We start from the raw sequence: 27,894 nt of genomic DNA, 5'->3' as shown, positions 1-27,894 counted from the left end.
CAAAAAGAGAAGAGGTGTTTATTATCCTAACAAACCAGTAATTCAGTAGGGGACATTATTGCAAAGCCTTTTGTGAAATTAATCCATGTTAGTTTGGAGAGCAAAAATAAACCTTAAAGAACAGCAAGTTTTTAATCTAGTATAGGCTTTTGTGGACTAGGGCACCCATTTCAGCAGATTCATGTCAGGTACTGCCAAAGTGTGCTTCCCATCACAAAAGCTTGGGCTAGAATAAAGACCCCTCTTGTTGGGTGTTTTTTTTGGGGGGGGGGGCGTAAAGAGCATTTGAGTTCTTGCTGCTTCTCCCCACCCCCACCCCCAACACAGACTCTTAAGTACAAGAACTCCTAATTCCCAAGGAGTAATCTTTTTAAGATGCTGATTGAGATCTGGTGATATTTCAAGGTTAAAAACAAACTTCCTGTGCTGCAAGAATCTTCAACCTCTGCAAACAGCCAAACCCCATCAGAAGCGTCTCTTACTCAGTAGCATAATATGAGATGCACCCTTTTAAATGCAATTGCGTGGTATCTATTTTCATATGCTAAAGGGTGTGTCAGCTAAGAATATCAATGTCACCAACACTATTGGAATGGCATTTACTCTGAATATCTTTTTCTTCAGCAGGACTCTCTCCATCTCTGTAAAGGCAAATATAACTTGAGGACCCAGAGACTAATATTTTATTTTCCTGCAATAAATTGATTTAAAATACCTCACTTGAGCTCAAGTAGAAAATACAAGTCATAAAAATGAGGCATGGTTATAAAGATGTACATGACATTTCACTTCTTATTTGGCAAATATCGACTTGCAACTACAATGTTACCAAAACATAGATGAGTTTTTGAACTTCCGTTTAAAAGAAAGAGGATCCTGCAATGTGCATTTTGAAAACAACTTTTGAATTCTGTATCTTTTACTATTAGAAATGATCATAGGGTCAGAAGGGATTTAGGAAAGAGAATACGGCATAACTATAAAAACACAATTCTTATTAAGATCAGAAAATGAAATATTGAGCACCCTGTGAAAGTAAGAGGAATTACCCCGAAGTAACTAAAAGAAGTATGTTTTAGCATTTTTAAAATCAAATAAGGAACTTTTATAAATATAACAAACCTTGCAACTAACTAGCCAATTCAAATGAAGTTAAGCCTGCTTAAGCCAAACTGAAATCCAAGGGACCTCAAAACTGTGCACACTGACTTTCCCCCCCTGAATTGATCTCATCATGTGTATAATCATCATAATGATCATAATCAATGACAAACATTTGACTACATTCAACATTAGGCCCCCAAAACAAAATTCAATTTATTCCTAAATGATATGCAATATCTATTTATGACTCATAAACAGCTTAGATTTGATGTAATTCTACTTTCTAGTCCCATCCCCCAGTCTCTTCCCAAAATGCTGCAAAATGCTTGGCCATTTCACATGGGCGATGTCTGGGTCTTGGTAATCAGGAAAACTTTCAGCAGTTCCACTGGATACAAAGAAAATAAGAAGGGTCTATAGGCACATGGGCTTCCAAGCAAAACATGGATACGCTGAGTTGCTTCCAGCTCTTCAACGTAGCCATGGATTGGTTTGCGCATTTGGCAGTGTCTCCACATTTCTGCAGCACAATCCACCGTGGGCTTGTCTGCCCTTGGCAGCATTTTGCACAGCCAGAACAGCTGGAAACATGCATAGCCATTCTCATGTGTATATCAAATTTATATAAAACCACTGCTGTGTGACTGCAGGCACATGCAAGCCTTGGGACAACGGACTGAGGAGAATTGGCTGCAGACAGAGCCATGAGTGAAATGGGGAGTTAAAATGGCCCTGGAACAAGCTGAGTGGAGTTGCTGCTGCAGTATGGCATACCAGCACTTCAGCTGAACTCACCCACTGCTTCCTCCCGCAAACTAGCGGGAGTAGGAAACAGACGAGGTGACACTGATTATCATTCTTGTTGAAGGGGCTGAGCCAAGTGGCCCCTGAAGCACTAGCAGAGATTCTGGGGGTTGACTTGCTTGCTCCCAGATCATAGAGGTCCTCTAGAGCCACGCCCCCCTGGGTCCTCTAGAGCCACGCCCCCCTGGGAAATTTCCCCATAAGTTCAAAGGTCAGTCTGTCCCTGGACACTGCCACATATGTAAAGCAGTCTCTCTCTCTCTCTCCATGAATAAACCCTTTCCTTGGGAGTGACTTCCAAGGCAGTTAGTGGCCTTAAATGTGTCTTGGTAAGCAACCTAAAGGGGCAGAAAGACAGGGTAAAAATGTTGTTGACAACAACATTAATCATAATTTCTTCTACACAGCTGTTTTGGCTTCTAACACTAAGTTGTTGTTTTTTCTTTTTTTGTTCCAACAATGCTTACAGTTGTGTTACAGATTTAATCAAATTTTGTAAGTTACTTACCCAGAATGGATAGGACTGGAGACAAGGTTAACGTTATCCAAGGTGTCTACAGCCCAGCTATAATGTCTGAGTGAGTCAGAGTCGAATTCCCTTGGAAACGTCAGGTGCTTCAAAGGCAAGCAGAAATGTCAAAGTCAGTTGGGGGGTGGGTGGGGAGAAAACATTATCTATGATTTACCCCAAGCAAAAGAGAGCAAACTGTCAGGTGCTTCAAAGGCAAGCAGAAATGTCAAAGTCAGTTGGGGGGTGGGTGGGGAGAAAACATTATCTATGATTTACCCCAAGCAAAAGAGAGCAAACTGTTCCCAGCACTCAACAGTACCCATAATGATTATGAATCATTTATATAGCACTTTTGTTTTTGTTAGGTCACTTAATACTTGTTACACAATTCCAGGCAGAAATAAAGTGGCCTCTCTATTACCAGCAACCTTTGAAGCTTTCCTCCAACCTAGGAATCATAGAGTTGGAAGGGACCATCAGGGTCAGTTAGTTCAACCCCCTACACAATGCAGGAAATTCACAACTACCTCCCCCACACAACCCCTACTCCATGCCCAGAAGATTGCCACGATGCCCTCCCTTCTCATGAACTGCCTAAGGTCATAGAATCAGCATTGCTGACAGATGGCCATCTAGCCTCTCCTTAAAAACCTCCAGGGAAGGGGAGCTTACCACCTCCCGAGGAAGCCTGTTCCACTGAAGAACCGCTCTAACGATTAGAAAATTCTTCCTAATGACTAGACAGAAACTCTTTTGATTTCATTTCAACCCATTGGTTCTGGTCCGACCTTCTGGGGCAACAGAAAATAACTCAGCACCATCCTCTATATGACAGCCCTTCAAGTACTTGAAGATGGTTATCATATCCCCTCTCAGTCTTCTCCTCTTCAGGCTAAACATACCCAGCTCCTTCAACCTTTCCTCATAGGACTTGGTCTCCAGACCTCTCACCATCTTTGTTGCCCTCCTCTGGACAGCCTTCCCCCAATAGGAAAAGTTACTTAAGTTGAATTTACTCCAGCCTAAGTAGGATATCGTAACAAGCTCAGGGGTGAGTAGTCATTTGAGCCACAGAAAGCCACACTGAAACCAAAGCACTGCACCACACTGGGGACTTTATTAGCAATGGGTGTGTGTAAAGTGCCATGAAGTCACAGCTGACTTAAGGCAACCCAGAAAGGATTTCAAGGCAAAAGATTAAGTTAGCAGAGGTGGTTTGCCATTGCCTTCCTCTGCATAATGACCCTGGTATGCCTTGACGATCTCCCATCTAAGTACTAACCAGGACTGATCCTGCTTAGCTTTCTAGATCTGACGAGATCAGGCTAGCCTGTGCCATCCAGGTCAGGGCTTTATTAGCAACACCCTAAGTAACTATAATTCTACCTTAAAATTATATTCAAATTAAGGACATGCTTCTCACATATTCAACATGGAGCATGCTTGTAGAGCCATGGCCCGCCCACTCCTTTAATACATTTCAAAGAATATCTAAATGCACTAGGTAACAGGTGAACCTGAGATCTAGAAGGCAGGGGAGGAGTTTGGGCATCCACAAACGCCACTTTATTTTCCTATATCAATTTGAACAAAAGAGGTCATGGCTCAGCGGAGTTCATACTTTGCACAAAGAAGCTTCAAACTCTGAGATCCCTAGTCAGAAGTTTTCATCTAACCAGGTGCTGGGAAAGACCTTTTTCTACTGGCTTATTTTATGGCAGCATCCATTTTCTACTGGTTTATTTTATGGCACCATCCCGTCATTACAATCCATTCCACGATATGCCTGCTTTGCTTCAGCGACGGCACTGCGTCATATCCCTTTATACTCCCCCTCTGTTTCTGTGACTGCCACTTAGAAATGCAAAGTGAGGCAGACCATAGGGTAGGGCAGGCAGGAAAGCATGAGACTGCTGGCCCACCACACACTGAACTTCGCACCAAGGACTTAGATGGCTTTGTGCCATCACTGCAAAATAAGCAACAGCGGGCAGCAAAAAAGGTATTCCATGAAGGAGAGTCCATTTCCCCTTTTTGTACTTTGGATCAATATTGCATCCTAACTGGAATGCAGTGCTTGGCTACATGGTTTTTGGAGAGGGGGGCGGGCAGCTCAAACCTCATGGACTCACATACTCAAAACTGGCACAAACCCACCTGAGAATCACATAAAAGGTTGGTTCAGATGCAACTGCCAATCCATGGCTTGGCACTATGAGAATGAGCCCTCCCTCCTACCTCAAAGGCTCACACTCAATGACATATGCATGTGCCATCAAGTTGTACCTGACTTATGCCGAACCAAGAAAGGGAGGCAGGTAGAAGCAGAGGTGGTTTGATATTGCCTTCATCTGAAGAGTCGTCCTTGGTGGTCACCCATCCAAGCACTGACCCTGCTTAGCTTCCGAGATCTGACAAGATCAGGCTATAACACGCCACCTTTCCAAGAATCAATTGTGTATGTGTTGTCAAGTTGCTTGACTCAACTCATGGCAACCATATCAATCAATGTCCTCCAAAACGTCCTATTGTTAACAGCCTAGTTCAGGTCTCGCAAACTGAGGGCCGTGGCTTCCTTGATTGAGTCAATCCATCTCATGTTGGGTCTTCCTATTTTCCTGCTGCCTTAAACTTTTCCTAGCATTATTGTCTTTTCCAGTGACTCATCTTCTCATATTGTGACAAAATAAGATAGCCTCTGTTTAGTCATTTTAGCTTCTAGGGAGAATTCAGGCTTGATTTGATCTAGAACCCACTTATTTGAATTAGTAACTGCCAATTTCACATGATTTTCTGTTCCAGCCCAACTAGCAAACTATTGTTTGTACTTCCCATCCAAAGCAGAATTGCAGACCATAGTTGGAAGCTTCATTTGGAGGGGTAGCACAAACCATTGTTTTCTGGTTTAAACGTGATAGAAACCTACACTTTGATCTCAAGAGGAAACCTTGTGGCTAGCTGGTATAGTATGTGGAAAGAGGTAAGAAGGGGAGGAGGGAGGCAGAAAATGAACCCAGGGCTCATATCTTGGTGTGCTATTACAACTGAACTAACAGATAAGGAGCCTATCATTTGGTACAAAAAAATAATGGAACTCAATCTGACAGTTATATGGTATACCATTCTGTGAGTTTTATAAATACATTGTTTCCTGGCTGAAAATAAAGCATGAATAATAGGGCTACCAGGTCCCCCTTCTCCACTGGCGGGAGCTTCGTTGTGGTGGGGCTGGGAGGTGATTGGCGCAATAACTTGGGGTAAACCCAGAAGTGATGAGGACGCTCTAGCACATTCCACCAAAATCTCTATCGCCCCCCCTTCAGCTGGCCTGCTTCTGCCAGCCAGCCAGCTGAGAGGCGGTGGGCAGCCCCCTTAACTGGAGGGCAATTGCCCACCATTACCTGGTATCTGGCAATCCTAATGAATAAAGACAGTGAATGCTGTGACTACATGAGATCTGCTGGTGTCTATTATAATTCAACCTCCAAGCTCAAAGACTGCTTCAAAAATAATTTTTTTAGGTTCCTGTGTCAGAAATAATTCATCAGATCCATTTTGGTGCCCTGCTCAGGGATGAAGTCAGTTGTACGTTAGGGACATTTTATTTCTCTGTCTTCCCCTGAGATGATTTTTTTCAGGAGAAAAAAAAGCTCAATTTAATGCTACCTACAGGCTTCAGAGTATTTCTTGCTTTTAGTGTTTTGCTTTCAGATGTTGAAAACAATCATCCACATTTTTGTTCTAAGGTCACTTCACACATTAAGCAGAGGCAAACTTGAAATCTACTGACAGCAGGCTCAACTAGGGTTGCCAACCTCCAGGTACTATCTGGAGATCTCCTGCTATTACAAGTGATCTCCAGCCGATAGAGATCAGTTCACCTGGAGAAAATGGCTGCTTTGGCAATTGAACTCTATGGCATTGAAGTCCCTCCCCTCCCCAACCCCCCCTCCTCAGGCTCCACCCCAAAAACCTCCCACCAGCGGCAAAGAGGGACCTGGCAACCCTAGGCTCAACAGTTAAGAATGCCACCCTGACAAATTAACCTTAAGTTTTTAGGTGTATAATAGACGTTAAGTTAAAACAAACAAACAAACCTAGAAATGTAATATCCGAAGTGGCCTGCAGCACACTCATAATAATGCTTAAAGTCTAGGTCCTTTAAATGGCTACTTTGGAGGGTGGACTCTATGACATTATATCCTAATGAGGGCCCTCCCCTCCCCAAAACCCACTGTCCTCAGCCTTCACCCCCAAAATCTCCAGGTATTTCTCAACCTGGAGTTGGCAACCCTAGTAACATAGCAACAAGCTTGGGGGTAGGGTTGTCATCTCTGGAGTGTGAAATTCTTAGAGATTTGGGGGGGAACCTAAGGAAGGTGGGGTTTAGGGAGGGACCTCAACGGAGTATAATGCCACAGATTCCACCCTCCAAAGCAGCCATTTCCTGCAGGGAAACTGATCTCTGTTGTCTGGAGATGAGTTGTGATTCCAGGCGATCCCCAGGCCCCACCTGGAGGTTGGCAACCTTACCTGGATGGGTCTGCTTTCTTTGTCTCTTGTTAGTAACTTTAGCCTTCCATTTCATTTGGGGTCATTACCTTTATTTTCAGAAAGGTATAAAATTATATAAACTTAATCCTTTAATAACATTCAGTATATTCTCCTAAAACACAAGAGGGATAGTTCATTTGTGTTTCAGGCCCTGGCTATTACTGTGTTTCAATCTGAAGGTTTTGTAAAAGAAGAGTTAGACCTCAACTGACCTGAGCAAGAGACTCATCCCCTTGATCTGAAACTAAATGGTCCTACATGGTAAAAACTCGAGTTACCAGCTCAATATCTGTTTAAGCAATGAAGATAAGAAGGCACAACATATTCAAGAGGTTGGATCCCATGTATCTTTTCTACCAGTGCAGGCACTTTCTTCAGGAAGGAGGAGCAGGATTGCCAACTCCAGGTTGGGAAATTCCTGGTGATTTGGGGATGGAGACTGGGAAGGGCAGGGTTTGGGGAGGGACTTTAGAGGGGTTCATTGCCATAGAGTCTCACTTCCAAAGCACCCATTTTCTCCATGGGAACTGATCTATGCCACCTGGAGATCAACTGTAATTCCAGGAGATCACCATGCCCTAGCAAGGAGCCTTCCAGAATGAGGAAGTGCCTAAGGAGAGAGTGTTATCACCAAGCACAGGAGCTGTTACCACATGCTCTGTTCCTATCCCAGCACTGTGGACTGGTCTGTAGCGTTGCTAGCATATATAGCCTAAAAATATATCAAATTCTTGCAATGTATGCTAATTAAACTTAGTCTCCTGCCCGGGGTATGGCAAGTGTCTCACTGAGAATTGAAAGTACAGCAGATACTGTGAGCTCTAAGCTGATCCAGGCAGCCGGCAAACGCCAGCCGACCCTTAAGGTCAACACAGATAGCAAACGGAAAAGTTCGGTCCCTTTAAAACTCGGCTTCAGTGGGGGTAACAGAACTCCATTATAAGCATCTTTATGAGATTTTCTCACCATATTATAATTAATGGGCTTGACATTGAAGATCTGATTATATCAGCAAACCTTGCCTCTGGCCATGTAAAGAAACCTTGTGAAGTGGAAAAAGGATTAACATGATGTTATGAGAAAGTTTTAAAGGTTTAAAGTTGTTTTGAGAAAGTCTGAAGACCCTTGAGAAGATGTCATAAGAAGATTAATGGTGTAAAACCACAGATTAAGGTTTCCCATAAGGGGTTAGAAATTGTTCCATAGGGGGAGTTCTTTAGCAGACTATGCTGAAATGCTGTCTGTCTGTCTAAAGAATTGTCCCCAGCATGGCACATCTAGAGGTATGTGAACTTGGTATTTCTATTGTAACTTTTACTGAACAGATCTGCTTAAACTTTGTAATATTCTGTTAGGTTTTCCCCCTACAATGTTAGTTTTTTCCTACAGTGAAACTGTCATATATTTGTAACTGATGTGTTTTTTATGTTCTACCTTTACATCTTTTTTATACTGAAGTTTCTACAATAAAAAAGAATTTTTACATTCAAAGCTTGTATCACTACTTATGGGGTAACTGGTTAAGTAAGATATCGTTGTTGTTTTTTTTAGCAAAATACAACATCTAGAAACCTAGTTACCTTTCTCAGTACTGACTGCTTCAGGTCCGTTAACGGCAGATAGATTTGTTGATAGTTGTGGTATTTGATTATTATTTTTTTGGTGCTTGTTTTTAACCCTGCAAGCTGCTTTGAGATTGCATTGTGCGCAGAAGAGCAGGTTAAAGGTATCCAGGTAAATAAATAAAATCCTCTGGATGCAAGAGGTTCTTCCACTGTCTTGTGACAGGAGGTGGCTCTTTCTACCAGAGGAAAGCACCACCACTAGCAGGATCAAACCCAGTACTGTTTTTAGTCATACCTTCAGGAAGTTTTGTGTGGGAGGTAAAAGCACATAAGAATGAAACCCATGGGGTCATTACAAACCCAACATACTATCCTTCTATAGTTGTACTGCTATTTTTTTAAAATCCTTCATACAATTTCATATTCTACATTAAACGGGAGTCATTCTCAAACACACCTCCCTCTTTTTTAAAACAAAACCCTATGCTTCAACTCAGTGACCTCAATGCTTTTTTTTTTAAAAAAAGTCAGAGTTACAATTAAAATTTGCCATTCCTGCCAAAAAACCAGGGAAGTCAGGAATTGTAATTCAAGCCTACCGAAAGCCACTGTGGGCAGACAAACTTGCTAAGCATGGCAGGAATACCAAAATATTGCTATCCAGGTCACTGCACAAGAATGCTACATTTAAACTTTTAATGAGCGCCGCTTCTCAAAACCCTTTAATTAAAGAACGAGGGACTGTTTCGTAATCTTCCCTTGCAGAAAACACCATTCTATAAAGATACTCTCATAACCATAAACACATCACTGTCTTGACTTTAAAATCAAAAGGAATATTCTGAAACATTCAGGCAGTTGGACTCAAACAGATTCTGGCAGAAGGGAAAGGGATAGAGACGTCCAAAGAGACGTTCAGCATTTGACTGGGGGTGTGGAGGGCACCATTTCACCAGCTAGCCACAAGGTAAACAGAGACCAAACCTCGCCCACAGCCTTATGACAATAAGGAAGGAGAGAGAAGCAAGAGGAATGGGAAAGCTGGAAGACGTAGGTCAGAGGGATAATTTTTTTTAAAAGCAGATGATCAGACAATATTTGAGAATAGGAAGAGGTAATGCAGTGTGCACCCTGACCTGGATGGCCCAGGCTAGCCTGATCTCGTCCGATCTCAGAAGCTAAGCAGGGTCAGCCCTGGTTAGTATTTGGATGGGGAGACCACCAAGGAAGGCCAGGGTTGCAGTGCAGAGGAAGGCACTGGCAAACCGGTTAGTCTCTTGCCTTGAAAACCCCATAAGGGGTCCCCATAAGTCGGCTGCAACTTGACGGCACTTTACACACACACACACAATGCAGTGCGCACATCAGAAGGAAAGGTCTTGCATAGGCTGAGAGAAGAAAGAAAGGAACGAGGAGGAGAAGCCCCTCAGCAACCAACGTTAGTTTCATAAAGGAAGAAGGTCGCAGAATAATGAACAAAGAAAGCAGGAGAACAGAGAGGGAGAGAGAGAGAGAGAGAGAAATCACAATTTCACAAATGGGTCAACGCCTCATAAGCACCTAGCAACATCCCACTATCCCTTCACGTCCCGCCTGACTCATCCCTCACATTCCTTTATTCTCCACAATTCTCAACCAGACATCAATATGACCTCACATTCCTCACACACACTTTTCGTAACAGGGGAAAACAAACCTCACCCCCCCCCCAGCACTGCAACCCCCCCAACGAGCTCCAGCATTCGACAGCAATTTTTTTTAAGCTGAATGACCCCACATAGAGTTCCATCCAGGCATGTCAGGCAACTCAGGAGTTTTGTGTAGGTGGGCCCTTAAAGGAGTTTGGGAATTTCAGCCACCTCGTGCCCAAAGAAAATCTCTCTCACCATAAAAGCACCCTCTTGAACGCTACCCGTATGTACAAGCATGCTTGTAAAAACTATCAAAGGCTCGGAACCATCTCCTGGGGATATAACCAGTATAACGTCCTGATAAAAGAGCACGGAGGACATTTCTATGTTATCTGGTCCACTATTTCACGTAAACAGATACAACAAAAAGAAGGTCATCTGTTGTGCCGAGAAAACACTGCTAACCTTTCCATTCAAAGGTGCTTTCCATTCATAGGTGCTTAAATCAATTTTCGATCGAACTGTGGAAAGGCAAAACCTGCTTGTTATAGTTTGTAAAGTACAAGTATTCTACAGTTATAAACTTGCCTGACCTATTAATCTGAAAACCATGGAGTTAGGGATAAACCTCTTAGAGAGACAGTTCTTTTGCTACCAGTCATTTAAATGTTGGATATAATTATTTTGGGAGGAGTTTGCAAACTCTGAAATTTCAACATAGCTATTGTTTTCTGCCTAGAAGCACAGAATGTTGGCGGTACAAAGTTCGCTACTTTCCCTAATCTATCTGTAACTTTGGCCAAGCTGTTGCTTGCTTAGGATTGCTGAAGATTGCAGTGCGAAGGAGACAGAAAGGGGCTGCGGCATACATTAAGAAGAGGGCAGAAACCACAAGAATTCTGAAGCTGAGGACCAAACTAAATGGTACATGCAGATGTGCGTAAAAAAATACCAACAGCCATTTTCTGACAGAAAAAAAAGAATGCTGTTCCCCTATGTCAATATACCTCCAAGCCAGCCCCAAGTGCAGAAAAGACATGTTTGCAAGGATAAACGTGCCTTTAGAACCCTACAAGGGAAAAGCAGATTGGGGGTGGGGAAGATTTGGAGTGGAGAACTGGCATTTTAAGCACACCTTCCCCCACCTGGTTGATTCCCCACTCTCAAACTGGTGGCTTTACTCTAAAAAAGAATTGTTGCTGAGACTTTAATACATTCGTTTGCATGTCCTAAATCTTTAGTTAGGGCCCCATTCCCAACTCTTCAAATACCCACGATCTTCCTCCAGGGGAAAATTAAGACATGACTTTATCCAGAGCATAAGATCAAAGTAATCAGCCTTATCCAACAATAGGGGCAAACAATAAGGACACTATTCTGCTCCTGTTCCTGGTCACAGAGAAACTGTGGCTTCCAAAGCTAGGCTGAAGGGTCACCAGAGCAGACTGCTGTTTTGATATTTCATCTAGAAGAATGCTAAAATCCTTCTTGAATAACAACGGATGGTTGCCTGAACACTACAGTTTCTTAAACTGTCTGTCTACCATACTGGACAAAATGCACCAAGAAATCCATTGTAAAAGGAACAAACTGTCACAGGCAGCCTCTGAGGTAAATTGCAGAGAAAATTATTTCCTGGTAGCTGTAAAGCACTTTATATACTATACGATATGCCCCACCCAAGTCAGACGTTAAACAGACTGTGTGCAAAACGATCCTATGGTATCATATGCAAGACCTGGAAACTGCATGACCATGGCTGCTACCAATCTGAACAAACGTATTTCATGAGAAGTACTCTGTCCATTCTGAATGCTCTTCTGTGATATGAGAAGGTCAATTCCTTCCACACCTTTAACACCCGTGCAGCAAAAACAAGCAAGCCTCTTGTTTAACTGAACACTCCACATGCTGGCAAACAGTAGTATCTATATGTAGCCTGAATGGCCTCCCTGGAATTCCATGCAGCCACACTGGCCTTGCGCCTTTCAGCTGCAGAAGCAAGGTGCCCAACCCCAGAAGCAAACAGACCCAGCTTTAATTTAGCTCCAGAGTTCAGCAAATCTCTAATGAATCACCTAACTGTAATATGATCTATTCAGGTCTTGAAAGTCAAAAAGCAATTGCACTTCCACCAGTGAAATGCAGCACTTAATATCACAGGCACATGGTTCAATTCACAAAAAAGATAACAATATTATTTATTCCCAAAATTTATACCCCACCTTTCTTCTCCACCAAAATATACATGACAAAATCACATTTTAAAACCATGAAAACCAACCCTCTCCCACAAACACATATCACTGAAACAAATTAAAAACAGAGTTAAGGTATGTACAAAGACATAAAAACAGCAATTAAAACATTGGTCAGGAAGGAGTGATCACTGAGGGAATGCCAAATGAAACAAAAAAGTCTTCACCCACTGGCAGAAGTTGGCAACAGAAGGGGGCAGACAAGTCTCCCTGGAGAGAGTTTCAGACCTTTGGTGTCATGACCAAGAAGGCCTCTCCTGGACTGCCATCTGCCTAACCTCTGAAGGTTGGGGCATCCAAAGCAGGGCCTCCAAAGTTGACTGTAGCAATCAAGACAGCTGATAAATAACAAAACTGGCCAGAACTGGGATTGATGTTGGAGCGGAACAACTGGATGGGTTACAGAGCCGGCCAGCCACGGTAGGAAAAAGGGAGCTGATGGGAACAGGGAAGCAGACACAGACCCCCCCCCCCACCCACACACACTTGGAACATAAGACATAGGACTAGAAATAACTCACCTGGTCTTTCGATGGCACCAGCAGTTCTTCGATCATCATGCTGTCCCGAGCGAAGGAGCTTCTGTTCAGAGTGTAGGACCCGGCCGAACTAAAGGAGCGGAGGCTGATTGTATTTACAATTTACCACACAAAGTTAATGTGATAATGAGATGGAGAAAAGAAAAATTAATGCATGCAACTTCCAGGGAACCAGCAAAAAAAGTGGTGTGCTATAAATAAATGTTTATACAAATTTTTCAATGAGGCTAAAAAAATATAATAATTCACATAACTTCTTTAAAAATTGGTTTTCTCCCATGGATGTTAGAGTCATCTAAATCAGTGCATTATATAGTTGACTTTCAGTGAAATGTTTGCAAACATATATTCAGATATGTAGAGCGTGATTCAAAGCATTTGTGCTCAAAAGGGAATTTCTACTCAAGTTACTGTATAGTAAGTGTGTTTAGGACCTCTCTACAAAAACTACTGATAAGTGCTGAGGTGCCTGTATAAATGGGATTCTGCGTGGCTTGTTTTATTTTGTTCCGTGTGGGGAAGAAAACACATCCAATACCTTTAAATTCTCATTAGGCTACTTCATCCTCTTGTCTCCCTGTGAATGGTAGCTTCTACAAGCAAGTCTCTTGTGCTTTGCAGACAAAATGCACCAGATCAGTGGTCTTCAACCTTTCTACACCCAGGGCCCACTTTTAACACCCCTGGTGGTAACATGGGACCCACTGAATGTGAGCACATGACAGGAAGTAACATGATAGCAGACTCGTGACATGAAGAGGAGGACAAAAGGAATCTCCTCCAGTTCTAAAAGATCTCGCCTTGCCATCTACTGCTCCTCTCCACAAGGCAGGGGGACGGGATGCTATTGTTCTCTACGCATGTACACAGGCAACCTGTCCCTCCAAAAACAACACAAAATGGCGGCTCTGTTGGGTTTTATCACCCAGCAGCTGGAGTTCTGCAAACTACTGGAGAGTTCTGATGCATACGCTGACGATCCTGCACTAGCGTGAGTCATCAATCTCAGCCACAAACCCACTAGGATGACCTTAGGCACATGACTCTTTTCTTAGCCTGACCATCTGAACTATGGAAATATTAGTACTTGCCTACCATACAGGGCTGTTGAAAAGAGAGTCAAGAAAAAGTATGTGAAGCATTCCGAGTATGTGAAATATGCCTAAATAAATAAATATTATTATTATTGTGATTACTATTGTTATTTTCTGGAAATGTGGAGGGAAAAACTCTGAATATGCTCAGACCAAGGAAAATGCTGAGTCTCTGTGCATTATAAATTAAACCCTGGAAGCTACATTGAGTCAGAAATCATGCCACACATTCAGACATGCTTGCTGTTGGGACTGAAAAGAAAGAAAATGTCAAACAAAAACAGCGACATCCAGCAAAACAAAAATGCTTTTGAACTAATTTTTTAAACAAAGTATAAAGCTCTGGCAGTTTATAGCATGCACTTTGAACTTCTTAATAAAGTTTCCATTCCAAAATACATCCCACTTAGATTGTTTCTCTTGATGCTCGGAGATTCCACTGACTTGGACATAAAGCACAGTTGGCCCCTGAAGTATTATTAAAACCATCCTTCCCTATGCAAAATGTAATGAAATCAGATCATACATTATGGTGCTGTAACCAAAATAATATTATCTAAAATGGAGCAAAACAGATAAATGCACATCACAACAGAATGCTGAAGGGGGGGGAGGAAAATGATGAAAAAATTAGAAATGGTAAAAGCCGAGAAATGTCACAAGGGCCCCATGCTTTCTTACCTGACCTTAGGACTATTTTTAGAAATGTACAGGGGGAAAGAAACAAGGAAAGATAGAAAGCAAAGAATCAGACACTGAAAAAAGCATAATGCCATGGCTGGTTGACGTAGGCATTTAATGTAATTTATTGCTTTAATGTTACACTCAGAATCAACCATGTGATAACCAGCTTGTATTTTTGGCTACACACAGTGGTTTTCAAACCACCGGTGGTTTTTACACTTGTAACAGATGGTATAAGTAAAAGTGAACCTAAACCTCACAAGGTGATGATTGGTGCATGACAGAGTTAAATGAAAGATCCCCTGCTGCACCATCCACTGCATCTAATCAGCACACAAAACCAGATCCAGTGTGTGACCTGTCACAAAGGACAGATGTTTTGAGACCAGAGTTGCTACTTATATAGTGCTGGCAGGGGACCTCCTGGCAATGTGCCACTGGTGGGAGATTTTGGGGGCAGAGCCTGAGGAGGGTGGGGTTTGGGGAGGGACTTCAATGCCATAGAGTTCAATTGCCAAAGCATCCATTTTCTCCAGGTGAACTGGTCTCTATCAGCTGGAGATCAGTTGTAATAGCAGGAGATCTCCAGCTAGTACCTGGAGGTTGGCAACCCTAACCCTCAGTGGAGCAGTGTGGGAAATGGGGGTGACAGTGTTGGGAAGTAACTTCCTGTTTCAAAACAGAAAGTGACTTCATGATGTGCTTGGAATTTTCAAATCTGTATCATAAATACCATAACAATTTGGAAATTCCTAAGGAGATTAGCATAAAAAGTTTTGAAGAGGTGAAAATAGTAGACCAAGTTAAATATTTAGGTATATGGTTTAATGCAGACCCAAAGAAAAATCTAAAATTAAACTGTGACCCAGTTACACGTAAGATGAAAAACCAAGTTCAAAACTTATCGAAATTTAAGATATCCTTCTCTGGAAGAATCAATTTAATCAAAATGAAAATTTTACCTAAGTTAATTTTTTTTGTTTAAAAATCTGTTTATTGAAATTCCAAAGAAAATTATTATGGAATGGCAACAAATCTGTAACAGATTTATTTGGCAAAACAAAAAAGCACGAGTAAAAAGGGATAACTTATATGATTATAAAGAGAATAGAGGAATGGGATATCCGAATTTTTATTGGTATTACTTTGCCGCTAAAAATAGAAAGTTTAAAGAATTGGTTGGCTCTAGAAGATAATATTTCTTCAGTAGTTCTGGAACAAGATTTTATAAAGTTCCCAGTTGGAAAATGGCTGTGGACTGATAAAAAATATAAAGGAAATTATTATGATTATGGGGTTATAAATACCTTAATTGGAGCATGGGATCAGATTAATAGTAGGGAAATCATTATTAGAGTCAATAACATTTATGGATTAAATATAATTTAAAAGATTTTGATAAGTATTTACATTGGTTTAAAAATTTACAAATAATCTCTTACACAGAGATCCCAGATGTGTATTGTAAGTATTTTAGTAATATTATATTTCCATTTTCTTTTATTGTTATATTCTCATTTTCTCTTAATAAATTCTCTTAAAAAAACAATTTGGAAATTCCTAGAGAGTCCTGGTGTCATTTCCTGTTTCAGAACAGGGAGTGCCATCACAACACTAGAGAAATTTTTAATCTCTAAAGTTTTCACCACAGAGGTCTGAAAATTGCTAGAGCATCATGACATCACGTCCTGTTCTAAAACAGGAAGTGACATCCCAGCAGTTTCTGCCTCATCAGTGCTCCTGGGTAGTGCCAGCCGAAGGGTAGAAGCCACACCTGTTGAGGAGGTCCAGGCATGGATGCTGAAGACCTCTCAAGGACTGAAAGCCTTGGAAATCTCACCATCACGTCAATGAGATCGCACAGGGAGGTTGCAGTGGGTGGGTATTACAGAACCAAGTTCCCCAGTGTGTGAAAGTCACCCAACACTAGGCATATATAGCCTGATAGAGTGCTTAGTGGGGGACAGGGGAGTGTTAGGTGTTGCTGTCTTCCACTGTAATGCATAACAGAGTTGGAGTGTTCGGGGTCTTCTATGGCATAGTCTCCATAGGGTTCTACTGTGGTAGGGTTCTACAGCAGATAAGCTGAGGTAAAAAGGCAGACTACGAGAAAAGCACTGTGTTTCACAAACACACTTAAAGCGACAATCCTAAACACACTTGCATGCATGAAACTCCCAATGGAGCCAATATGGCGCCTGTAATGTGTGTTTTGAGCTTGTGGTATTTCCTCTGAGTGTAACATACACGAAAGATACTGCAGATGTAAGCGCGAGTACACAGCAATGAATAATGGTATTCTGAAACTATGTGAATTCTAAGGCTGTCGCAAGGAATAAAATATAAGCAAATACAACTGATGATTTCAGGTCAACAGGAGAGAAAGCAGTGCTCATAATACCACTTGTTGTTGGGGCCTTCCCTAATCCACTAAATACTGCCCAGTAAATTCTCTCTGTGAAGCATTACTACAGCCGCAACGTATAGATTGTTGAAGAACAGCACAATCCCAAACAGAGTTATGTCCTTCTAAGCCGCTGGCGTCAATGGACTTAGAAGGGTGTAATCCAGTTTTAGGTGGCACTGCTACTCTACAAACAAATATATAATAAACAGAAATAGAAAGCGAGGTTCTAAGCTACCTTGACAAGTAACAAAAGACAGCTTAAAAACATTCAAAAATACTCTAGTATGGTTATTTCCAGGATGCCTTGTTCATATGTAATTAAAAAGAAAGTTGGTTAAATGTCTGAAAGATTTATGATACAATGAAAATAGAGGGGACATGTTTCAGTACCAACAAGTCAAAATGATCAAGACAGAAAAGATACAAATGCCCAAGTTTTTACCTTGTGGGAGGTGCTACTCCCTCTTAAACAATGAAAGAGCTTTTTACAACAGATCATTAAAACTATAGGAAAAAGTCCTCAGGGCTCAGGCTTGTGAGGTTTAATTATTAGCTTCTACTGTCCGTAAGCAGGCTACTAAATCCATAACTGGAAATATCCTCTGAATTATTTGTAGTGCCTCATTTGTTTCAGATGCTAGACAATGTGGGAAATCTGGAGCTGAAACTTCTGGTCATATAAATGTTTGCATGGTGTGAAGGGGAAAGGCTGCCATCAGTCATGTGTAATCTTTGACCTATTTTCTTTCCCCTTGTAAGAAAACTGCTCGTTCCTTTGGAAACAAAACACTGCAACCGATTTAAGTAGCAATACAATTTGCAAACAGATTTAGGCTTTTTAACAAATTATTCTCCACCTGCACATTTTGGGAAACAAAAGGAATTAGACTAGCCAAAGCACTATCCTTCAGTTTTTCTGGCATAAGCTTATGTAATTTTCATTGTTGGGCAAAAAATTACGATCAAGTGATGGAACAAATGCCTTTTCCCCTCCCCTGCTAAATGGTCATTGCAGCCTAAATGATCTGGCTGAGAGACATGGGCTTCCAGCTGTTTTGAAATAAATACTTTGACATATCAAGAGCATAAGCAGATGCCAGGAAAAAAAAGTGAAGAATTAATTTGCTCTCAACTATTGCCATAACAAAGCCACCATGGTTGGGGAAGGGGAGAGCACAAAATGGAAAAAAAAAAGGATGCATATTTGAAAGATCTGGCGCAATCAGGGCAGTCAAATTCTGGAATTTCATTTAGCTTTTAAAACAAACAAACAAACAAGTAACATAATAAATTAAGAAAACAATGCACCGGTGTTTGGTGTGAAATAAACATGTGAACCACGTCCTGAATACCTGGCAGATCGGGCGCCTAGACTGAAGCCCATGTATCCTTCTGCAGGCAGAGAATCATCTCCGAGTTCTTTGAGATCCTGAGGCCCCAGATACTTGTCTGTATCTCCAGTCATGGCATCTTCACCTGCCGGCACAAAAGAAGGCTGAAATCAGAAGCTACAGAGTCTGAGGCTTTGCTTAGCTAATCCATCCTGGCGATTCATTGGGCCTGGTTGCTAGAAAGTAAACCTGCTGCATTCCTTAAGGCTTTTGCCTATCCTGGTATTAAACTGTCAATTATCTGTTATCTGCATGACATTTAAAAAACCCATTCAGGCATTAATCTAAAGATATCCCTGCAAATCCAGTAGTTTGGCTGGTTTATATCAGGTGTGACACCAGTCTGATCTTTCTAGCAATCTCAGGCAAAAGGATTATGAATTAAGGGGTGTTCTTCAGCATCTGACACAGCCAAGATCCTAGTCAGCAACTGGTTTTGTTGGTTGGCCATTGTGAAGAGTGAGGTGAGCCAATGTGCCATCCTCCCCAAGGTGGCCTTCTGGCTCATCCTATTGCACCAGTCACCACTCCCTCTAGATTGCTCTTTCACCTCCAAACTGTCAGCTGGGGAAAAAAGAGCACAGATTATTCTCCTTGGAAGGCTGGATTGGCCCCTGGAGCTTCCAGTTGCCAACCTGAAATCTTTATGAGGGGGGAAAAACATTCTGTTACAAAATCCTTACCTCCAAAACAGTAGATAAGTTCATCCTCTTAAGTCTGCTTAAAACATCTTGCCTTATTATAGGAGAACGATCGTGATTGATTCATTATTGTACAGTCCTGGAGAACTAAAGCTGGGATGGTGCAAATTCGGCCCAGAAAACTTCCTCTGAACTGGCGCAGATTTTGGCCAAAAAAATTCATCTCTACTATAAACTGGCTGTTACTCCCTACAATTTATTGTCAAAACTGTGCAGTGTGGACCAGAACATTAACAGAAAAGAACCCCCTAACCAAAGAGACATGCAATCAATTTTGGACAAATGAGATACGAGTTTCTGTGGATCCTAGAAGTATATAGTTTTAAGCTCACTGCAGCACTACTTTTTGAGCGTTGTAGTCTTAAAAGCTGTATAAACAGCAAAAACTGGTACAGAGTAACACAACCCTTCTTGGACTATTGTAACTTGCTCTATGTAGGGCTGCCCTTGAGACTGACCCAAAAACTCCAACTGGTACAGAACACCGCAGCAAGGCTTCTTACGGAGACCCCACTGCGGGCACACATTAAGCCAGTGCTCGGTCATCTGCACTGGCTCCAACTGGGACACGAGATCAGATTCAAGGTGCTGGTTTTGATCTTTAAAGCCTTATACAGTCTGGGACCTTCGTATCTGTGAGACTGCCTCTCCTGTCATGTCCCCCCAAAGAACATTACACTCATCAAATAATAATCTGTTGGTGGTCCCTGGCCCAAAGAATGTCCGGCTGGTCTTGACCAGAGCCAGAGCCAGGGCCCTGGCCCCTGTCTGGTGGAATAGTCTCTCTATTGAGTTCAGGGCCCAGCGGGACCTTAAGGAGTTTTGCAGGGCCTGCAAGACAGAGCTATTCCACCAGGCCTATGGCTGAGGCCAGCTACAATTTCTCCATCAGTGCTGGGCCTCGATACCCGCCCCTACCTTCACTTCCATCTGAACCTATTACTAACTACCTTGGGGGACCTGATGGCCCACAGGCCCTGCTGTGGCTTATATGCTATAGTGGGAGTGGCATCCTATATATTTATCATTGATGCTTTATTGATTCTGCTTATGGGGCCAGTTTTTACTTATAAGCACTGTTTAAACATTATTTTATTGTAATTTTATGGTAACATGATTATTTTGTTGGAGTCAATGATGTTGTGAACTGCACTGAGCCCGGCTTTGATGGGGAGGATGGGATATAAGATTAATAAAATAAATAAATCCTTTAAACCATGGTTGCAGGAGCTGGCTGTGGGATGACAGGCTTCCTCCTGTAGTCCCTACCCATAACCAGCGTTTACTGTTAACCAGGGTTTTGAAACCAGCTTTACAACCTGGTTAATGCAAGGGGACAGTGGTAAGGATTCATGTTTCCTCCCACCAGTCCCACCTCTGATCATATGTTATGTCTGTGCAGACATACTTGAGCATCAATATTTTCCTTACGAGAAATACGGACAGTTTGGTACCAAAAGCTTACAATATTGCAAGTATACAAACGATCTGGCACAAAAAAAGAGTCCTTTGAAAAAGTAGTTGTCACCAGACTGCATTGCTTGTTCTAATAAGCATAACCACTTAAGTGGATTCATCAAAAGCACAAGGGATTTCAGAATGGCCAGCAGAACATTCAATTAAGATTTGGAAGTTATGAATCTACAATATTCAATTTGAGTGATTGTGTGTGTGTGATTTCATAGGCAAATATAATTAACATATTATATGAGTAGAAGAGAAAGGGTAGAAGAAATTCAGGAGGTACAGGAATTTAGGATACACTCTGCTAAATAACAAAGCCACGGAGATCCACCTTAATGCGAATAACGAAGGGTTCTGTTTGAGTCATCTTCTAATGCCAATGTTGGAGTAGCTACCTAATCCACAGATCCTTATGTATACTGCAGTGGGATGCATAATTATTTTATTTTTCAAATTTATAGCCCGCCCTCATTCCCAGCAAGCCAGGCTCACGGTGGGTAATATCCTCTTAAAATACATAAATCCTTAAAGCATCAGTTAAAACATCATTTCATAGATGGCATAAAACAATCCCAAATGCCACCATGGGTCCAGAGTTCAACAGATCAGCCCCCAACTAGGGTTGCCAACCTCCAGGTAGTAGATGGAGATCTGCTATTACTACTGATCTCCAGCCGATAAGAGTTCACCTGGAGAAAATGGCCACTTTGGCAACTGGACTCTATGGCTTCGAAGTCCCTCCCCTCCCCAAACCCTGCCCTCCTCAGGCTCCGCCCCAAAAAACTCCACCAGGGGTGAAGCGGGACCTGGCAGCCCTAGACCCCCACCGATAGCAAGAGTGGGGGGGGGGGAATGTGTCCAAGGATCCTGTGTGTTTCCTGTGTGGACAGCTGTATCCCAGGATCCTGTGTGGTTCCTTACTGAAGGGCTGCTGACAGGTATGGGGGTTCAGAAGATAACACCTGAATCCTTCACAGTTCGTCTTCCTTCTGAATTATGTATTCCAAGTCCAGATGTAGGTATGGGTTCAGAGGCACAGGAACCACTCAAAGGAATTACCCCCAAACAGTAAATATAAGACTGAATTGGTACTAAAATAATCAACTGTGGGCCAGGGCTATTTCACCCATGCCGTTTCCCCCCACACCCACGCACATGCATGTAGCACAGGATGATCACGAAACAATGTATTTGTAGGATGATCGTCCATATGTCTGGTATTCTACTACCTGCACGTATGCCAGAAAGCTATGACTGCCAGATCTCCCTGGTGCCGCAAAAACTGATAGTTGGACCACGCAATGATGCCTACTTATCTCCCTTAAGAAAAACATCACCTGCGAAGCAGCTATGCAACCCAGCACTGAGTTATCAACTTAACTAGAGGCCCGTTTTTCAAAGACAACATTTCGCAAATCCACCAAACTGCTGGGAACAAAAATGAGTCCTTTTTAACATCAACATAAAAATGTCCAGAACGGAAGGGTTAAGCATAACAACTTTCTTCCAGCCATTTAAACTACACCCTATTATGTCATTCCACCAGTGACAGAGATATTCTAAAATAAGCCCTTGTGGTTTTAGGGCTCTCGCCCTGCCTCCTGTTTAACTTGGAATACGGCAGGTTATTTTGTGCATCTTTGCTTACACAAATGTTTGGACTCTTGCAAAGTTACACAGTTGAAAACGAGGGTTCACACAGAGCATTCCCAGAGTGGCTGATTTTGTGTGTGTGTGCGGTTGTGTGTGTGTGTGTGCGCCTCCACTTCTACTGGTTCAACCGAGTTTAAGTCAAACATTCATTTGCTGGGGGGGAGGGGGGGGGAGGAGGCCCCTCTTTTAAACTTCCAATCAGGTCTAAAAATACCCCCCTTTAGCTAGCTGCTGCCTTGCAATTGCGAAAATAACAGATCAACTTTCTTCCTGCGACCTGGCAACAGTGATTATTTTAAGTAACCGTTTTAAAAGTCCGTCGAGATCTTGCACAGGAGTACACCATAGTCAGGAAAAAAGAAAAAAATCACAGTAAATGCTAAAGGTAGAAAAGTCTTACTGTTTTGGAAAGCCATTTTCACCCGCCTGGTTGCTAATAGGTCTCTTTTTTTTTTCCGCCTCTTGATGTGTCCGAGAATTCCTATTAGTCCTATTCCTTCTTAAAAAGTGCTTTAGAGTTAATCTCCAAACCGGTAGAAGAACCTAATCTCCGTGGTTTCATAGTCACTTTCCACACTCCAACTGTGCTCGTCTTAACATCTTGATCTCTTCCAGCGCATGCATGTTACAAAAATGTGTCTCTTTGTCCTATGAACCCCCCCCCAAAAAAAAACTTTAGTTCCAAACTGACAGCCGTTGTTGGAGGTTAAAAATACCTCCCTTTTAAAAAAAAAATGCTTACATCCTTTCAAAAAACCCTCCGATTGGATTTGAAAACTTCTCCGGCAAGCTGCTACCAACAGGACTTGAATGGTGACATGCAGACAAGCGCTTGAGTTATTTGTATGTAAATAAGGGCACAGCCTGGGTGTCGTTTTTTCCCCCCCCTCTCTCCTGCTCTCCCTCTCCCTGTAATTTGATACCAACCCTTGTAGGTTAAAGCATGCAGGCACTGGGACAGGATGGATTTGGCCAGAAAAAGCAATGCACATGGCTCGTAGGGTCTTGCTGGAATTTCATCTTAAGTGTCTTAACTTTGGTTCCTAGTCAGGGCCAAGAGAGAAAGAAGCTTGCGATCGTGGAGAAGGGAAGGGACTAACCACCAGAAACCCAGCGGCAGATCTTCCTATCCAGAGGTGTAAGGATAAGAAGCTCCTGCTTGCCTCTTAACCCAAATCGGAAAAGCCTCCTCTTCCCCAGGCCAAAAGGTAACATACAAACACTCTCTCCCCCGCCCCCAGCCCATTCACTCACTGATGGAGATACTGGTGACTAGGTCTGGTTCTGTTAACCATTAACCTCAGCAACAGTCTCATTCCAGGAGGCAATTAAAGGGAGAGAACCTCAGTCAGATGGAGCATCCGCCAGTGTAGAAAAGTCATCTCCGGTAGTGGAAAGCCTGAGGGTTTTTTTTGCCTGTAGTCTGAATCTGCCTCTTTTATAAACAGAGGATTTATCCCCCCCACACACAAAATTCACAGGCTACTGGTATGTGTTGAATCTATAGCTAACGCTGAGGTTTATTAGCCAACTGCACCCATTTGGGATAGGCTAGCTTCGGACTTTGGATGTCCTTGGGAAATTGCTCTGCAGTCCCCTAAGCAGGTCTACTCAGTATCCTACTCAAGTTTATTCAGCAGGGCTACTCCCAGAAAAGTGTTCTTAGGATAGCACTGTTCAACTTGTAACATGCTAGTCATATTACTGGCTACTGAAATTAAGGCGCTCTTTTAAAAATTATATTTCTAGCTCACCTTATTCCTGCAGTTTGAGAAATGTTGCAATTTTAAAAATGAACTAAAACACGCATACACACAAAAAACATACAAAATCACAAGTGAAATGTAAATTCGGAATTGTAGGCAAGACTGATAGTTCAAACTCTTTCATCTTCCAAAGGAGGCCATTCACTCCTGATCCTAGTATGCATTTTGACTGTCAAAACTCAAACCTGCTTAGGGTTGCCAGGTCCCTCTTCGCAAACGGTGGGAGGTTTTTTGGGTGGAGCCAGAGGAGGGTGGGGATTGGAGGGCCTTCAATGCCATAGAGTCCCATTGCCAAAGTAGCCATTTTCTCCAGGTGAACTGATGTCTATCAACTGGAAATCAGTTGTAATAGCAGGAGAACTCCAGCTAATACCTGGAAGTTGGCAACCTGCTACTCACCCCCCCCCCCCAGAATTCAAGCTGTGAGGTCAACATAGGTGTGACTTGATGGCAAAATCACACAGACACCAACACCAAATTATGGCCAAAGAGGAGAGGGGAACTACAGCATAACTGGCCAAGCCAGAAATTAAGATCTCCAGCTATTCCCTGGAGGTTGGCAACTTTAACACTGGTGCTGGGCCACTTACACTGATGCATGGGTGTTGACACAGCCACAGCAGCTGCGCACTTCCAGTGGAGGGGCTTGCGCTGCCGCCATAGGGGGCGTTCCCAGGGGAAGGGCTGACATTAGTCAGCTCCCTGAGCCCTTTCGCCCTGTCGACTTGCCCCTGCAAAAATGGTGGCACAGCCCTTGGAACTGCATGCAGCAGTTTCACGGGCTTTGGGGGAATTTTCCCGGTTGGGTCGCTGGCTGCACCGTGACTGTGCCATCTCCAGGTGTGCTGCAACTACACCTCCCTTAGGATTGCACTGTCAGACAAGTAATTAAATACTGCGTTTACTTACCTGAGGCCACTGAATGAAAACCACATCCTATTACTGTATTATCGGTTTACAAAAAGTAGCTTCCCCTTTAAAAAGGCACAAGTAAACAACACCTCTCACTTGGAAGAACTATACAAAAAAACTCCTCTCTTCAAACTTGTGTTCAGAAAGATGCCTCAAGTAAGAGGCTCACGCATGAAGTTAAAGCTTCATTATTTGTATAAATTTTTAAACTTGTTTATAACACAAATCTGGCGGCGTGTTGGCTACCCACACCTTTGCCAAGTGCTCTTGTAACACCTGGAAGAAAAGCATGTTAAAGCCCAGGCTTATTTAAAGCAAAGACATTCCTTTGTTAACATTGGGGTAGATTTGAATATAAAAAGGAGGAGGAGGAAGAGGGAGAAGAAGAGTTATTTTTTATATGCTGACTTTCTCTACCACTTAAGGAAGAATCAAACTGGCTTACAATCACCTTCCCTTCCCCTCCCCACAACAGACACCTTGTGAGGTAGGTGGGGCTGAGACAGCTCTATCAGAGCTGTGACTAGCCCAAGATCACCCAGCTGTAGGGTTGTCAGGTCTTTCCTGGCAACAAGTGGGAGGTTTTGGGGGAGGAGCCTGAGGAGGGCGGGGTTTGGGGAGGGGCTTCAATGCCATAGAGTTCAATTGCCAAAGTGGCCATTTTCTCCAGGTGAACTGATGTCTATCAGCTGGAGATCCGTTGGAATAGCAGGAGATTAGCAACTATTACCTGGAGGTTGGCAACCCTACCCAGCTGGCTTCATGTGTAGGAGTAGGGAAACAAATCTAGTTCAACAGATTAGTGTCCACCAGTCATGTGGAGGAGTGAGGGATCAAACTGGGTTTGATTCCACTGCTCTAAACCACCGCTCTTAACCACTACACCAGGCTGGAAGGATTACAGGCAAGAACTAAAACAGGTAAACAAGACATTCTCCTTAAACAATTATCTTGGAAGGAATTTCCTGTTTTCTGAGAGCAAAGACAGCTTACCTCCAGAGTGTTTGCATTTCAATCATTAATTAATGTGGACCTGATGAAGGGCTAACCATTAGGGGAGAGGGATGCTGTTGTGATCTGTGTTCTCCAGTAACAGAAGAACTGACTGATTCTGCTATTACTACATCCTCTTTGCACCCATATGATAAAAGAACCTCAAAATTATGCACACTTTAGTGCATCTATGTCATTTTTACTGGTAGCAGGGCAGAATCCTCGGCAATGTTGGGATATATTTTAAGATTAAAGTGTAAAAAAAATTGGAATATATTTAAGAACATTCATTCTACTTTATCTAAGAAGGGTTCTGGAGAATTTGACAGCTTGCACACTGACCTTTGTCATTTTGGCTGTCTTCATAAACTGTATTATGTGGCTTTTGTTTATGGATTTTATTATGAACGAACACGTTGTGGGAAGTGCCATCAAATCACAGCTGACTTATGACGACCCTGTAGGGTTTCTAAGGCAAGAGAAAGTAGCTTGCCATTCCCTGTCTTTATGTAACATCTCTGGACTTCCTTGGTGGTCTCCCATCCAAATACTGACCTTAACATTATATACAGTTGTAACTCTTCACTGTTTGATGGATTTTCCCAAAAAAGCTTAAGAAAGCAGTGGTAAGACTTTTATTGAAAAAGTCATCATTGCTGGCTAATTATAGACCAGTATATAACTTGCCCTTTTGGGACAAGATTATTTAACATGGTGGTGGCTGAACAGTTACAGAAATATCTAGATGACATATCTACCCTTGACCCATTTCAATCTGCTTTCAGTCTTGGCTTTGGGACAGAGATGGCTTTAGTGGCTCTGGTGGACAATCACCATTCACATCTGGATAAGGGAAATGCCTCCCTACCAGTGCTAGTGGTAGATGTACCAGAATTAGTTCAGAATGATCACAGCATAATTTAGAAAAGAATTAGTTTGCTAAAAACAAATTAAGTAGCTTGAGTTAGTTGCCTATCACTCACCCTCTCTTCTATATTAAACTCTGTCCCTACAGAGGGCTCTTGTGAAGATGAATGAAGCAAGGAGTACAAAACATGCTAGGTAGGAACATTCTATTCGTACAGCAATTATTGTTACCCTCCTGACCCAGGCTCAGTACAACTGATTAGCCAGAACAGAATATCTGGATCTTTTAGGGTTTAGGCAACACACAAATTAAGCTCACCTCAATAGTTCGCAGGAGCAAACACTCAGGATAATTACTTAAAGCTGTAATATTTGCTATGATAGTCTGAATGCATGAGCATCATATATATAAGGCAACTATAAACTAATGTGAAAATATAATTTTGTACTCCCTCTTTCTTAAAGAGTGGAAGGTTCAAAGTAGATTTTACAGGGTATGTTTCCTCTGGAAGCTGTGCCTTTGAGATAATCATCTTTACACAAACATAGCTTGAGCTATCATTACAGGGGTGCAGAAACAACACATAGGCAAATGGTGCTAGTCTCTAAGTCACATTTATCTGGTTCTTCAAAATCCCAAATACTTAATTTGTCAGATGTAAAACTGCATTTTCACAACCTGTCTACAAACTGGAGAAACCCATTTCACCGCCCTCCATGTGATTCAAGATGCATTCCAAAATGGCTGCAGATAAAGGGCAGCCAAATTGCCAACTAACAGCCCATTCCTGAGGTTGGGGGCCGAATGGGCATAGGAGGCAATGTGACCCCTATTTGCGCTGTGCAGACTGGCACGGACAACGGCATAGGGGCACTCACGCCAGCCCCCTAGGACTGCCATGGCAGCAGTGCCCTAGTACGCTGTTGCGGCCTCCTGCCAGTGTCCTCCTAGCGCATCTCCTGCCATTAGGCAGCCTCCAAACCCCTTTCAGGCTG

General features: G+C 42.5%; 1 protein-coding gene across 2 annotated transcripts in view; it reads right to left on the bottom strand.

Annotated features, from left to right (window-relative positions):
* The window catches only part of ANK3 (ankyrin 3), a 301,245-nt gene that overhangs the window by 87,640 nt on the left and 185,711 nt on the right, over nucleotides 1–27,894 (bottom strand). The window contains exons 1-4 of one of the 2 annotated variants that reach the window (XM_056849507.1): nucleotides 22,761–23,001; nucleotides 18,504–18,627; nucleotides 12,949–13,051; nucleotides 2,417–2,523 (exon numbers count right to left, since the gene is read on the bottom strand). In XM_056849507.1, coding sequence (XP_056705485.1) covers nucleotides 2,417–2,523; nucleotides 12,949–13,051; nucleotides 18,504–18,627; nucleotides 22,761–22,776 — 350 coding nt within the window. In that variant the 5' untranslated portion in view covers nucleotides 22,777–23,001. Of the gene's footprint in view, nucleotides 1–2,416; nucleotides 2,524–12,948; nucleotides 13,052–18,503; nucleotides 18,628–22,760; nucleotides 23,002–27,894 lie in introns of those variants that run through there. The other variant, XM_056849508.1, reaches the window with a different exon arrangement.

This window comes from Euleptes europaea, chromosome 5, assembly GCF_029931775.1.
Source record: "Euleptes europaea isolate rEulEur1 chromosome 5, rEulEur1.hap1, whole genome shotgun sequence".
Taxonomy (NCBI): domain Eukaryota; kingdom Metazoa; phylum Chordata; class Lepidosauria; order Squamata; family Sphaerodactylidae; genus Euleptes; species Euleptes europaea.
Note: the sequence above shows the minus strand (reverse complement) of the source record. Positions and strands in the feature narration are given on the sequence as shown.